Source organism: Pezoporus wallicus, unplaced genomic scaffold (genome assembly GCF_028554395.1).
Source record: "Pezoporus wallicus isolate ANWC-B61680 ecotype Strahan unplaced genomic scaffold, APGP_CSIRO_Pwel_v1 scaffold_7107, whole genome shotgun sequence".
In the NCBI taxonomy this organism is placed as follows: Eukaryota; Metazoa; Chordata; class Aves; order Psittaciformes; family Psittacidae; genus Pezoporus; species Pezoporus wallicus.
This window is the reverse complement of record NW_026642114.1, coordinates 1,538,003-1,552,396: the sequence shown is the minus strand read 5'-3', so window position 1 is coordinate 1,552,396 and position 14,394 is coordinate 1,538,003. Positions and strand designations below refer to the sequence as shown.

The 14,394-nt window shown below is 52.9% G+C and overlaps 1 protein-coding gene across 11 annotated transcripts in view; it reads left to right on the top strand.

Annotated features, from left to right (window-relative positions):
- The window catches only part of CACNA1E (calcium voltage-gated channel subunit alpha1 E), a 139,060-nt gene extending 129,369 nt beyond the window's left edge, over positions 1-9,691 (top strand). For 9 of the 11 annotated variants that reach the window (XM_057427225.1, XM_057427219.1, XM_057427223.1 and 6 more), the window contains 7 exons: positions 289-389; positions 675-781; positions 1,291-1,399; positions 2,661-2,789; positions 4,289-4,469; positions 4,580-4,773; positions 5,344-9,691. In XM_057427225.1, coding sequence (XP_057283208.1) covers positions 289-389; positions 675-781; positions 1,291-1,399; positions 2,661-2,789; positions 4,289-4,469; positions 4,580-4,773; positions 5,344-5,883 — 1,361 coding nt within the window. In that variant the 3' untranslated portion in view covers positions 5,884-9,691. The remainder of the gene's footprint in view (positions 1-288; positions 390-674; positions 782-1,290; positions 1,400-2,660; positions 2,790-4,288; positions 4,470-4,579; positions 4,774-5,343) is intronic. The other 2 variants (XM_057427224.1, XM_057427222.1) reach the window with 1 other exon arrangement.
- Positions 9,692-14,394: the final 4,703 nt, after the last annotated feature.

The window sequence follows — 14,394 nt, the reverse complement described above, 5'->3', positions numbered from 1 at the left end:
CTGTAAATAGTCTCTGGAGCATCACTTGCTCTGTTACATTTGATAATGTGACGAGGATATATGTCTTGGTGGTTTATGATGATGTTTTCAAGCCATCTCAATCCATTTTGTCTCCATGAGGAGTGTCTGGGTGTTCAGCTCTCTCTTTTTTGGAGTGATGAGTAGAGTTTAAGGGTCACCAGGGTGTCCCACAGCAGGGCTTTTCCTGAGATCCACTCTGGTGCCTTCAGATTTGCTGTTTCTGTTAAGACACAAGTGTCCCCACTTTGTTTCCTCTTGTGCTCTCAGCCTCTGACCTGACTGTTGGCAAAATATATGCAGCCATGATGATCATGGATTACTATAAGCAGAGCAAAGCGAAGAAGCAGCGGCAGCAGCTGGAAGAGCAGGTGAGGCTCAGTAAGGGCACATGGTAGGCAGAACAGGGATGTTCAGAGCATCCTCACTGCTTCCTACCAAATGTGCAGCCAGCTGCATGGGATGCAGCTGAAGGATGAAGATGGTGGTACAGGTTGGGATTTGGTGACTACAAGGCATGTGTATGTGCATCCTTGGTCCTGGCTGTGAACATGAGCATGCTGTCACACTCCTAAGCCTTGGGGGCTTGGTTGACAAAGCACTGGATGTTCAACTGCATTTCCTACAGGTTGAGTTTCTTCCTTTCTTTAATACAGAAAAATGCTCCCATGTTCCAGCGCATGGAGCCATCCTCCTTGCCGCAGGAAATCATCTCGAATGCGAAGGCTCTGCCTTACCTTCAGCAAGACACTCTCTCTGGCCTGTGAGTATTGCCATTCTAGGGCAGAAAATTCACAGCACAAAGCTTTTGCGGGACTATAGGTAGCTGGTGTGTGTCAGCATCACCAATAGCAGTGGAGGCAGCTAAGGGGCATGGCAAGGTATCTGCATGGATGCTGTTCTTGCAGGACCATGCCAGCACTAAATGAAAGCTCTCTTACTTAGGAGGGTCTGGGATGGACCTAAACCTTGAGAGCAGTTGAGCAGAGGGTCCTTGGGTGGTGCAGAGTTGGTGGGGGTCCCAGTAACCTGGCTGGTGGGAATGAGATGGTGGGAGTTGCTGACACTGCTCTTGGGATGTCTCTGCTGCTGCTGAGACCTGGGCACTGGTGTCCTCTCCTGTCTGGGCACCACTTCATAACTTCAGAGGAACATGGTGTTTGTCCTGGGGGTTTCAACAGCCTAGGGGTAGCAGCTCCCAAGCTCTGAGCCACTGGAGAAGCAATCCAGTGCTTGGCTTGTGGCCTCTCTGAAGCTGGACTGTCTTTGCAGGAGTGGCAGAAGCGGGTTCCCCTCACTGAGCCCACTCTCACCACAGGAGATCTTCCAGCTGGCATGCATGGATCCAGCCCACGGGCAGTTCCAGGAGCACCAGTCTTTGGTAAAGTTACGCACTGACTGGCGGGGGCTCAGCTTTGGTCCTAACAGGGATGCTGGTGGGCACTGGGAAGTGTGGGGCTGCCAGCACAGTGGTGAAATGCTACTCCCTGCCCCTGTAGCAGCAAGTACAGTGGAGGGATGGTAGCTGCTGAGACACACATGCATCAAGTCAGGGGACAAATGTCCCTGGGTGTCCCCTAGCCATCCTTGGACCAGCCCTGGCCAGTGGGCCAGGTTGTGGAAAGTGCTTTTGGGGCGAGAGCTATGATGAGGGTCCAGTGTCCTGCAGTAAAATATCCTTCTCTTCACAGGCTACTCTTTTTACCACTGAGTGCTCATTTCAGTGGGTTATCCCTACCCCATGCTGAGTGATGGTATCTAATGTTTTTGGATTCATGTTCATTTTGTTGTCAGTGCTGGTGTCCCCTATTCCAAACCGAGCTGTCAAACTGTCTCTGATGGGAGCACGCACCCTCCAGCCTCACACACATGCTGGCCAGCAGCAGCAGTGTCTGTCTGTGTGTGTGTATATACATACATATCTATATATATCTCTCCATGTCTGTGTGTGTGCATTCGTGCACCACCCTGACACGTGTCAGATGCAGTGTTGTACCACTGTGTATTTCCAGCCCGGCCCATGTCCCTGGGGTCTGTAGTACTCTGTATGAGTTGCATACCATGCAGGAGGGCGTCCCCAGCTGCCCTGACCACTTCATCATCCTGCAACTGGGGTGGTGGCAGATGAGACTCCCCTTTCCCCGTAAAATCACTCCCTACCCTTCTCCTTGACACCTTACCACGTACAAAATTGTCCCTTACTCTGGGAATTAACCAAAATGCAAAGGTGCCATGGGTGGCATGCTTCCTTTTAATAAGGATATGGACAGAAAGCCTTTAAAGCAAGGTCAGAGAGAAAATCCCACATGTTCATTCCCTTCCAGTAAAAGGAGAAGGAGTTAAAGCCCAGGCAGAGCGTCACCAGATCCAGGCAGGGTTTCCACTGCCACTGAAGAGGTGCAAGATGAATTGGCCATTAGGCAAGCCTGAAGCACCACATTTATGCTCATCTGCAATGGATTGTGAACAGATTATTTTTCAGTGGTGACATGATGGACAATGTGTTTTGGACTCCCTTTCTGGCCCACTTAAATTCTGCCTCCCATTGAGTGAGTAGGGCTGCCCCCTGTGAACAGGGCAGAAGCAGCACACTGCCCTGCTGCAATCCCATCCCAAGAGCTTGGCTGTGTGTTTATTTCCAGGAGCCAGAGGTTAGGGAGTTTCAAAGAGTGCAGCCCTCTAACCGTGGCAGCTACCTTCCCGTGGACACTCAGGACCATGCTGTCTCTGGGAGGGCCTCCTCCATGCCTCGTCTCACTGTGGATCCCCAGGTAAAACCAAGCAAAGCCCCCATGGGTGCTGGGTCCAAGCAAAGCCTACCAGGTAACACTGGGGCTTCTCTCTGCGCTGAGCAAGTCCCTCGAGCCCCACAGCTTCTCCAGCACCCCAGTATTGAAGCATCTCCCCCTCTCTGGGGTGCTGCACATACCTCTTTACATGGGGGACACTGACAGAGAGCAGCCAGTGGAATCGATCTCCTGGCTCATGTGGGAGGTCCATGGTGGAGCGAGGTTTCAGGGTCTCCCTGCAGTGGGACACCACTCCTTTTCTTCAGCCCCGGGCACTGGCTGAGGTTCAAGAAGTCCCAGCCTGGCTGTCAGATGATCTCCCAGGTCATGAAACTCCTTTTCCTTTGTCTCCCATTGTCCCACCACACACGCTTCTCCATCTGTCCAGGGGAAGCCAGGCCACATCTCACCTCGTTTGTCTGCCTGGTTTCTCTGTTGTTCTGTTTTGTACTCAAGCCTCCACTGAGACACGGGCACTTACATGAGGTTTGGTTTTGCTGTGAAGTCTCTGGGTCTGCTTTCTCACAGAGGCGGTGGTGCAAGCAAATGGTCCTGGTGTCAGTGCCAGTGTGACATGTTGTGGCACTTTGGCAGGGGCATAAAGAGAAAGGGAGGCTTTGTCTTGTGGGCTTTATTCTCCCCATTCAGCAAGGGGGAGATGATCAGAAGGAGAGAATGGGAGCAAGAAATGTTACAATGCAAGGAGAGGAGACAGGGAGAACAGTCCGAGACTGCAAAGGCAAAAAGCCACTAGAATTAAGCAAAGGACCATAAAAAAGAAGGTGATGCCTTCCACAAAACATGTGAGAACACAAGCTAGAAGGAGAGAAGAAGGTAGAAAGAAGAAGTATGGGAGAGGGAAAGGAAAGGAGAAAGGAAACAGGAAAGGAAAGGATAAAGGGAAAAGGAAAAGAAAAAAAACACTGTGAGTGGGGAGAGAGGGAATGACTGCAGGGGAAGGAGATGGGGATGCAGGAATAAAGGAGGACCAGGGCAGGGTCTGGGAAAGTGTCAGCAGCTGGGAAAATAAGGACAAAGTGAGGGGCACTGGAGGATCCCCTCTGTCAATTGTTTCTTCTTCAATGTCTCTGTTCACTCTGCTTGATCCTGATTTCAAGGTGGGGACGGATGCTGAGACAGCCTGGGGGTGATGGTTTGGTACTCTTCATGTCCCCACATCTCGGGTGGGATGCTGCTGCTCTTCCCCCAGCACACAGTGCCTTGGCTTGAATGGTAGTCACTGGCTTTGCTTGTGGAGCATGATTCCAAGCCAGCTGGGGAAGGGAAGCCCATGAGCATGAAGGCTAAATCCCACTTTCCTCCCACTCCTGATTTATGCTGCTCCCCTCACCCCAGATCTCCCCATCCTGGAGGCTGGTGTGCCAGTGATGGTGAATGAACTGGTAATTGCTTGGCTGCTATCCCCCCACAGCTCTGCCTGGCACTAACCCCCTCTCCCGGTGGGCTGGGGTTGCTTGCAGGTGGTGACAGACACCAGCTCGATGCGGCGATCGTTTTCCACTATCCGGGACAAGCGCACCAACAGCTCCTGGTTGGATGAGTTCTCCATGGAGCGCAGCAGCGACAACACCTACAAGTCCCGCCGGCGCAGCTACCACTCCTCACTCCAGCTCTCTGCCCGACGTCTCAACACTGACTCAGGTGAGCAAGGGTGGGTGGTCCCATCCCACATCAGTGCCAAACAAATCCCCAGCTAAGCATCCCCTACTCCAGGGGAGGGGACAGTGGGGACTGACAGAGATGTCCTGCAGGCCACCGGTCCGATGGGCATCGCTCAGGTGGCAGGGAGAGGGGACGATCCAAAGAGCGCAAGCACTTGCTGTCCCCTGACATCTCCCGCTGCAATTCTGAGGAGAGGAGTCCCCAGGCACAAGATGAGTCACCAGAGCGGCGGCGTGAGTCCCGGTCACCCAGCGAGGGCAGGTCGCAGACACCCAGCAGGCAGGTGGGTGACAAACACCCTTCCTAAGCACAAAGGGAGAGGTAGAAAAAGCTCCTTGCCAAAACCAGGAAGATAAGCCCCAACTCTGGGAGCTTTGCACCATCGCTCCTCCCTGTGGTGGCAGCTCCACATTCCTGTAATCTGAGCAGGTTGGGGCTTCTTGGGCACACTGCAGAGCATTTGTGAAAAGGGGTGAATCTCCACACTGATCTCATCACTGTGGCATCCGCTCCCTACCAAGGTCAAGGTGTCCCAGCTACAGAAACTTGGAGATGCCAGTGCTTGAATGTGCTTGAAACCATGGAGATCTTGCCTTTAGAGACCAGCAGCTGGTGAGCTGTTAGCTCTTGCTGCAGCAGGTTTGTGGGTACTTACTACTTTTGGCCACAAACGCAGATACCATCCTTGTCCCTGGAGCAGATTCTGAGGCCAGGATGGGGCAGACAAAGGTTCAGTTGGGCCTCATTCAAGCTGGAGGATGCTCTGGAGACCCCAGGCTGAGTGGTGGGCAGACTGGGTGCACGGTGCTGCTTGTCACACCTGTATTCCCCAGTGTGTCTTGGTGCATTGCAGGGAATGGGGTCTTTGAGCGAAAGCTCCATCCCCTCCATCTCGGACACCAGCACCCCTCGGCGAGGCCGCCGCCAGCTCCCACCGGTGCCCCCCAAGCCGCGTCCCCTCCTCTCCTATGCCTCCATGCTGCGGCACACCGGAGACGCCTCACCACCCGCTGAGGAGAGCGAGGGAGGGTCTCCACTCCTCTCCTCTACCCTGGAGCCCAACACCGCCTGCCTGACCGAGTCTTCCAGTTCCCCAATGGGGAAGCAGAGCCGACAGTCCACCCCACAGCGCTACATCTCTGAGCCCTATCTGGCCCTGCATGACGACTCACATGCCTCAGACTGCGGTGAGGAGGAGACGCTCACCTTCGAGGCGGCCGTCGCCACCAGCCTCGGCCGTTCCAACACCATCGGCTCAGCCCCGCCGCTGCGGCACAGCTGGCAGATGCCCAACGGGCACTACCGGCGGCGGAGGCGAGGGGCAGGGCAAGGCATGATGTGCGGGGCCAGCATCGATGTGCTCAGCGACACCGAGGAAGATGACAAGTGCTAGAAGCTGCCCCCGCCCCATCTCAGCTCTCCCCCTTCCCACCACTGCCCTGCCCCTCTCCAATGCATGCTCTTTGCCACGCCTGGGAATGAAACAAAACCAAAACCAAATGCAGGGGAAAAGGAGAAAACCAAGCCGACCGGAATGGAGGGGGGAAAAGAAGAGGAAAAAAAAAAGTCTTTGTGCAAAAAAAAAATTAAAATCTGTCGACTTTCATTTATTACTATCACTTTTTTTTTCTGCACAGAGAAACATTTGATGGGCAGCAGAGTGACCCAGTCGGGTGCGCATTCTCAGGGGAACATGAGATTCCCCCCAGCTGCAGCCCCACTCCCTGCCCCGAGCAGGACCCCTGGGAAGGCTTGACCGGATGGTTTTCTGCTCCTGGAGGCTGGAGAGTCCCAACAGGGGCGTACCAGGAGCCCCCTTTGCTCTGTTGCTTGGGCTCATGCTGCTGTGGCTTTGAATTTCCCTCCCAGGGGTTTCTTCCAACCTGGAAAAGGGGCAGAGTGTGATAGAGGGGTGCAAGGGCTGAGGATTTGGGGTGCACCAGGCAGACTAGAGTGGCTCTGCCTGCCAGGGACGTGGCAGGCAAAAGGGAACCCACCTGGTTTGTGCTGGAGCAGGCGGGAGCAGGGCAAGGGGCCTCAGTGCTGCCGAATGTATCCTGTCTCCCACCGACATATATTTATTTATATATGGAGAACTCTAGGTGTGCCTGTGTGTGTATATAGAGTATGTGTGTGTATATATATTTATATACTGTATATATAAAGATATACACATACATGGATTTGTTTTAGTCATCTGAAAATGTTGGGGAGTCCCTTGGGGTTTTTACTTCCCACACTCTGTTGGTGGCAGGACCAAGCCTACCCATGGGTGCTGCTGTGCACCCGTCTCTGTTGCAGAGCATTGGGAACATTGCCTTCCTCTCCTCACCACGTCCCAGATGTTTCCAGTGGTGGGAGTTACATTTTGTCTGTCAGACGTGGCCATGGTGAGGGGTCTTTCGGCAGCTCTACTGCTGGCTGTACCAAACAGTGTCTGCAGGAGTGGGCTGCCCAAGGGGAAAGGACAGGGCTGTCCCTGGGGGTATGGCTCACTTGGCACCAGAGTATCCAAGGGGGTGATGGCAAACCTCTTTGCTGTGTTTTCCCAGGAAAAGAAGATACTCACGTCTGCTGGTGAGGGAAGATGTTGTGTGTGCTTGTCTGTATCCTAAGCTCTGTACTGGCAGAGTAACCTGGCTTTAGCACATCCTCTGACTCAGTTTCCCCTGCAGCCATGGTCCCTGTCTGCTCCCAGTGCCTGGCAACCCCTTCAGAGGGGCCTGCCATGGGGTTGGCTGCGTTTGCAAACCCTACGGCCCTGGCATGGTGGGCAGGTGGGTGTCTGAGAGTCAGTGGGGCTTTGGGAGAGGAGTGTGGTCTACGGGGGTGAGCAGGCTGGCTCTCTTCTACTGAAAATACTGAAAATGCAGTACAGGGCCACCTTCCAGCATTTGTCATTAGTTAACCTGGTAATTATGTGCTGTCAGCTCTAATGATCCATGTGCACCCTTGGCTGTGGGTGTGATGCTTTGGCTGCCAGCCTGGAGAGATGATGGTCACCTTGTGGTAACGGGTGGCTCACCCTGGCAATCACTGGCATGTTTCTGCTGTGAGTTGTGTTCGTCATCAGCCCAAGTGTGGTCCTGTGGAGCTGGAGGGTGCTATGCCTTTGGAGCCTCAGGAAAGGGCTTGCTCTGTGGGCTGAGGGTCTGGTTGGTGTAGTTGGACCAGGCATGGCCATGTGCATGGAGATGGGATGTTGGGCAGGGGGAGGTGGGGCAGCTCTCGTCCTACCCTTCCTCCTGCCCATGGCTTTGCGCTGCTGCAGGTTGTTGTGGTCGGTGTCTTTGGGGCTGCTCCAGCCCTAAGCAAAGCTTTAGACAGACTTAGCTTTGGTCCTGGATAACTAACCCATGTCTTTTCCTGACTGAAAGTTGCTCTGAGCACAAACTGCTCTGCTCCCGTATGTGCAGATCAGTCCCTGCCCTGATCACTTTGTGAGCTCCCCCAGAGGAGCTCTGCTTGTCAGAAGCAAATCCCACCAGCTCCAAAGACTGGCAGCTCCTGGGGTCGGTCATGGACCAAACCCCCTCTTTCTAGTGGTCAAGCTGCCCTCTGCACACCCGAGGAGCAGATCTCGCTTACGGGGCAAAATCTCCTACTCCCTTGATTGGTCCCTGCTGGTTGGTGGCACTTCTGTTCTCCCTGCTCTCCATGTGCTTCCTAAACAGACATTTCCAACTGCCAAAGGATCAAAAAATTCCCCAGGAAGTTTTTCCATTGCTCTGTCTCAGCTTCAGCATCTCCCATCTCAGTGCAAGGGGGTAAGCTGTGCCCCATGCAGCTGCTGGGAAGGTACCTGGTGCTGGCTGATGTCATGGGCATCGCCTGTCCTCTTCTGAGCATCACCACTCCACCTCCAGCCATCCATGAACAGTTTGTGGCTTCAAACTGAAGCTGCTGGAGCATTGCTCCCTGTGCTGGAGTTTGGGGGAGTCAGTCCTGACGGGCAGCATGGGACCACATAGGTCTTGGGGCCAGGGGTGCAGTGGTGCTGCAGGCCAGGGCAGGCGATGCTGTATATGCTCTAAACATAGGTGCTGCTTCTAAATTCAGAAAGGTGTCTGACAATAGCCAGGCTCTGAGTAACAGCCTGCAGGGAGTAGAGGAGACGGCTTTTTGTGTCTGTGCCTGTTGGGTGGGAGGGAGGGATGCTCTTGAAGGGTGGGCACGTTTCAGGCAGTTTTCAAGCTTTGGGTGTTTTTCTTTCTTTGGCCCCAGTGTGTGGCAATGCTCTGCAGTGTAGTGCTGGTATGGGATGGAGCAGAGCCCTGCGGCATGCACCCACATGTGGCAGTGGGCTGTGGTGTCCAAACCTGAGCTTTTTGGCATGTAAGCCCTGTGTTTTACTAATGCACAGAAACTGTATGAAGCAAAACAGCCTCTTTTTGTCCCTTGGGCACCCAAAAATGGGCTGATCCTGTCTGTCTCGCAATAGCTGGTGGTCCCGCTCCAGCAGCAGGACTGCAGGCAATGACCCAGGGGACAAGGTGGCACCTCCAAAGCATGTCTCTGAAACCAAAAACAACCCCCAGGAGAACTATGGAAAAGACTACACTAAGGGGGAAGGAAAAACAGACCTGAGGCCCCATTGCAGCAAGACACTGGACTCACTTTGCTGCTGTACGATCTCTTGTCTGGCTTTTTGCACATCTCTCTCACCTCCTGGACATCAGGGATCTGCCACTGCAGTCACTGACGGTGGCTGCTGGCCGTGTTTGACCACGGGAAGGAGAATGAGAGAGGGAGGGGGACATGTTTCAGCATGTGCTTGCACAGGACAAGCTGCTGCCCAGGCAGGAATTCACCAGTTGCATGCAACTAGTTCCCAGTTTGGTGCTGGGATCGAAGCCCTGCAAAGCTCCTGGGAGGGTAGCAGAAGGTGTACAGAGAGATAAGGCAGCACTGGAGCATGAAACCTTGCTGTCCCCTCCAGGCTGGCTGTCCCAGCACCATCCTCCTGTCCTGTGAGGCCTCAAAGGACAGAGCCTCCCACATGTGGGACTGGTGGCTCCTGTGGCCAAGGGAGGGTGGGTGACAAGGAAATTCTCTGCCTTCATACCCCAGGCACTGGGGTGGGTGTTGTAACATAACATGCTCGTTCGGACCCAAACAGGGAACCGAACTGACTGATGGCAGTGTACAACTTCGATGTTTTTTGTCAAAATGAAAGAAAAATAAAACCTTGTTGTAAAGAACTGCTGCAGACTCCACCTTGTTGTCACTGCCCTACACTGGTGGGGACCACTGGTGAGATGCTGGACTCTTGCCAAAGGCCTCCATGGCAGGGATGAGACGGCACACATCTTGCGCTGTTCAGCCCCATCACGTGGGATGGGGTGTTCCCCAGCATGAGCATGAGGACTGTCCCTTACCAGTGCTGCCCTGGCATCCCTATGGTCCCCAAACAGGGTAGGGGGCTGTAGGAGAGGTAGGGAGCAAGTTTGGGAAGGGTTGTCTCCCTGGGGAAGCTGTGGCTCATGCCTGGCTGCTTCCAGACATGCCAGCTGGGGAGGACCAGGGGTCTGGGGGGACCAAGGGGACTGGGGAAAGGAGCCTGAGGAGTTGTTAGCAGCAGCACCGCAGCAAACTGGCATGGTGAAGCCAAGAGCATTGTGGTGGCATTGTATTGCTGGAGAAATGCAAGGGGGAGCACCAGCCTGTAAACCCAGGGCTTGGAAAACCTGTGGGATCTGCGTCTTTGAGGGGTTTAAATAGCTTGGATACCTCCTCCACACCTGCGCCTGGAAGACGTCAAGTGGATTCAGATTCTGTTCCCTGGTCCAAAGCTCACTGGTGAGTTGTCAAGCAAAGATGCTGAAGTCAGGTCTTATATTTCTTTTTTTGCAGAGCTGTTTAAAGTACAAAAAGTTCTCCAGCAGTCAGAGGTGAGTCAGCAGCCTATGGCAGTCTGCAGGCTGAGCATGGGTGACAGGGATATTTTATAGCTTTCCAACAGCACTCTTCCTTTTCCTTCCCGGTGGTGGGAGGGTGCTGTGCCAAGAAGAGCTCAGGGAAGGATGAAGACAATTGCTCTGCTCATCTGAACCACTTTGAGCTAAGCTTATGCTGTGTGTCTCCCATGTGCTGCTGCCCCTCTCTGCATGGTGCCACCAAGAAGCAAACCCAACTGTTATGACCTATAGGAACTGGCTTTTTGTTGCTCTTCACTTTGTGGATCTTTTCTTTTATTTCCCAGATGCTGTCAGGTGTGGTTTTCAACTCTTTGGCTCACAAAGTGCTAGAAAGCATGTTTTTGGTGGGAAGTGTACAGTTCCATAAGAACATTACCCAGGAGATGGCCCAGCTTTGAGGGCCCTTGGCCAGGCAATGGATATAGGGACAACCAGGGGCTGGAGACAAAGCCCAGCATTTTTTCAGCCTGTGAAGCACGTTCCCATTTTATAGCTGAATAAGTGATCTGCATCCCTGGCTGTGGGGAAAGCCTTCTGAAGAAGGTGATGCCTTCTTCATCACTGAGGGCTCTGCACTGCCACTGAAAGCAGTTTAAGGAGAAGAATTTCTCCTCCTGTGAGGGCCAGAAGACCTGTATTAACATTTTTTGAAGTGAGTGTCTTAAGTATGAACTGCCCCAAAAGCTTTGAAATTGAGACTGAGTGTGGCAAGTCTCTAATGGACATGCCATGGAGCTCTGCCTGCGAGGCTCGTGCCAGGATGAGCAATGGATGTGGCAAGCTGAATGCTTAACCTCTTCTGTCACCTTCCCCCAAATCGCACATGTATCTGGGGCCATGCTAACTATACCCAGTGCAATGCAGATAAGGCAGAGCTTTATCATAGCAAGGGAAACTGGTGCTGCTAAACAGGGAGCCTTCGTTGTCGGAGAGCCAGCACTCTGCCTGGCAGGCGTGTTGGCTAAAAAAAGCCCCTTGACAAATGGAACAGAAAGGTTAAAATTATCTGTACATCATCTGAATAACAATGGCAATGCAGATGTACCTGCTTATAATAGCTCCAGGAGACAGGGGATAAATTGGGAACAAAAGTACCCCAGGAACAGATGATGCTGGTGTGCGGCTGGCAGAAGTGCTCGCAAGGCTTGGGACACTATGGGGGATGGGGCCACCAGAAGCACCAAAACTTGTCCTGTGTTTGTTCCCCTCACCTTGCCCATGGATGCTCCAGGACCCTTCTAGCCCTAAATCCCAGTGGAGCTGCCCGGAAATCTCCAGGGTCATAGAAGCAGTCACTGCCTGCAGTTACTGGCATCACAGCAAGTGTTGTGCTCATCTTGTCTTGCATCCAGGTACCAGGGGGGATAGGAACAGTTCTTTTTTCTGGGACTGCTGCAAATCATCACCCTGTTACTTGGATCTTCTTCCTGGAAAGAGACCCTTCCCAGGAACAGGCCTCATCAGACTTTTTCTTTCTATCTCTGCTCTGCTTTCCTCCTACTGCCCCCTGCAAAGCCAAATGAAGACACATGGTGCTGGGTGCATCCACAACTCTGTGGGCACTGGCTCTTCAGTAAGGACTCCCCAAATTCTTTTTAAGGCAGGATGCCAGCAATTGTGCAACCCTGGGGGGTTGCAAGGGCATGTATTGAAAAGTCAAAGGGGAATGGCTTTAAACTGACAGCGGGGAAATTTAAATTAGACATTAGGAAAAAGTTCTTTATTGTGAGGGTGGTGAGGGGCTGGAACAGGTTGCCCAGAGAAGCTGTGGCTGCCCCATCCCTGGCAATGTTCAAGGCCAGGCTGGATGGGGCTTTGAGCAACCTGGTCTAGTGGAAGGTGTCCCTGCCTGTAGCAGAGGAGTTGGAACTCTGATCTTTAAGGTCCCTTCCAACCCAAACCTTGCTATTATTCCATGATTCTATGTTGGAGTCAAACCCAAGCCCCTGGTGGTGGAAGGGACAAGAGGGTGAGACTAGGAAACTCGAAAGAATGAAACATTTTTTCTTCCTTTTTCCAGACCCAACAAGGTGTTGAAAATCTGTATGCACAAGGCTAAGCTGGCAGGCAGGGGGTTGCTCCCTCTGAGAAGACAGCTGATAGCTCAGAGAGGAGATGCTGAGGGTGGCTTTCATCTCCCCTTCCCTTTCATTCCTCCAGCGATACTCAGAAGTGCGCTCTCCTGGTGCCAAGCATGTGTGGGGGCTCTGAAGTGGGGCTGGTGCTTACTCATGCTGGGAGCCACGTGGCGTCGTTGGCTCATGGGCTGTCAGCATCGGTAGTTCCTCAGGCAAGCATCCCCCCACGGGTGAGCATCCCCCATCCACGAGCAAGCACATGCAACTGAAGCTTCTTTCCAGCACCAGCATGGCTCCCCAGGGAAGTGGGACGTGCTCATGAGGGTTGTCCTCCCTGAAGGGCTTGAACAGCCTGGCCTGGCTCAGCCACCTTACTTTTTATTCTTCTCATTTATTTATGTTTCTTGACACTGACCTTCCTCACTTGGTGCTGTAGTGCTGCACATCTGCAGTGGCTGTTTTTGCCAGACCCCATGCAAGCAGGTGAAATGCCATGGACTACCCTGGAAACTGCCCCCTTCTAGTGCACAGAAGGGCAAGCTGGCAAACACTGTCTCCCAGGAGATTTCTGGGAGCTGCGTTGTGTCACTTTTGGCTTTACAGGCAGCAGAGAGCAAGGGATGGGCATGGCCAGTCTCACCCCTGCCTCGCCAGTGGGCTGGGCTTGTCTTGGTACCCACCACGCCATCTCTTGGTTAAATGCCACAGAGTGGGAAAAAGCCCACTGTTCATTTGCCTTTGCTATTTCTTTGCTGTTGTGTTGATAATGAAATAAAAATATATATAAAAAAAAGAAAAAACCCAACCAACAAATCAACACGATTCTGCCTTTTAAATAAATGCAGAAAGTACTAATTGCTCCCCTTCCCCAGCTGGTATCTTTCTCTCACCAAAGCAGGGCTCTCCAGGTGCCCCTGGCAATGGGCAGTTGGGTGCTGGGAGGTCTGGTTCAGCAGTTGGAAACCCATGAGAGGTGAGCTGCAGCCAGAATCACCCAAAATGCTCAACTCAAAGCTGACGCAGAGCTGAGCACTGGATGTCTCCTCAGTGGTCCAGTGTACAAGCAAGCGGCTACAGGGACAAGGGCATAGATGTGACAGACGTGGCAGGCTGCTCCAGCAGACTTCAGCAGAGGCATGAGTGCTGCTTGGGGTGCAAGGGAGAAGGAATAAGGAAAAAGATGTGCAGTTGTTTGCTAAAGCCAGGCCTAACCTAGACACTCTCTCTCCCTCCCACACGTGCTCCCCTGGGACCCAGTCATTCAATTTATGGAGCAATCTGCCATAGATGATGTGATTTTCAGATTGATTTTCACACATCTGCATCAAAAATGATGTGGAGTTTTTACCTTTCCTAAAGGGGAGGAGCAGAAGAAGGAAATGATTCCAAGGGTTATACCTCCCAGCAGAGTTTAATCCTATGGTATCTGGGCAAATACACAGGCTTTGGGCCTCAGTGTCACACCTCTGGGACTTCTAGGTGAAGCACGGAGGATGCAGAACCTTCAGCCAGAGCCACAGCTTCCAGCTGCCTCATTGCCTTGGCCTCTGAAGTGTTGACAGGGGCTTGCAGATGGCCTTATTTCATTGCTAATATTTTCTCCCTGATCAAAGGAGGGGCTTCATTTACACAGCCATAATTTTTTAAGGACCTGTCTTAGCTTGTTCCATGCTTCCTCCAGCATGTGACGTTGTGCTGTATCAGCAAGTCTCACCTCTTTTAGCAGCTAGGATTGCATTAGGAAACCAGTGTGAGCTGTGCGAAGGAGCTGTGAATTAGCAAAGCCTCCCCTGCCCCTTGGCACAGCCTTGTCTTACACCTCCAAGCAGGAATAGCTACAGCTGCTTTCTGCAGCAGAAGTGAAAGAAGAGGGGGTGCAATGGAGATGGGGGGACAGTGGGATAGGCC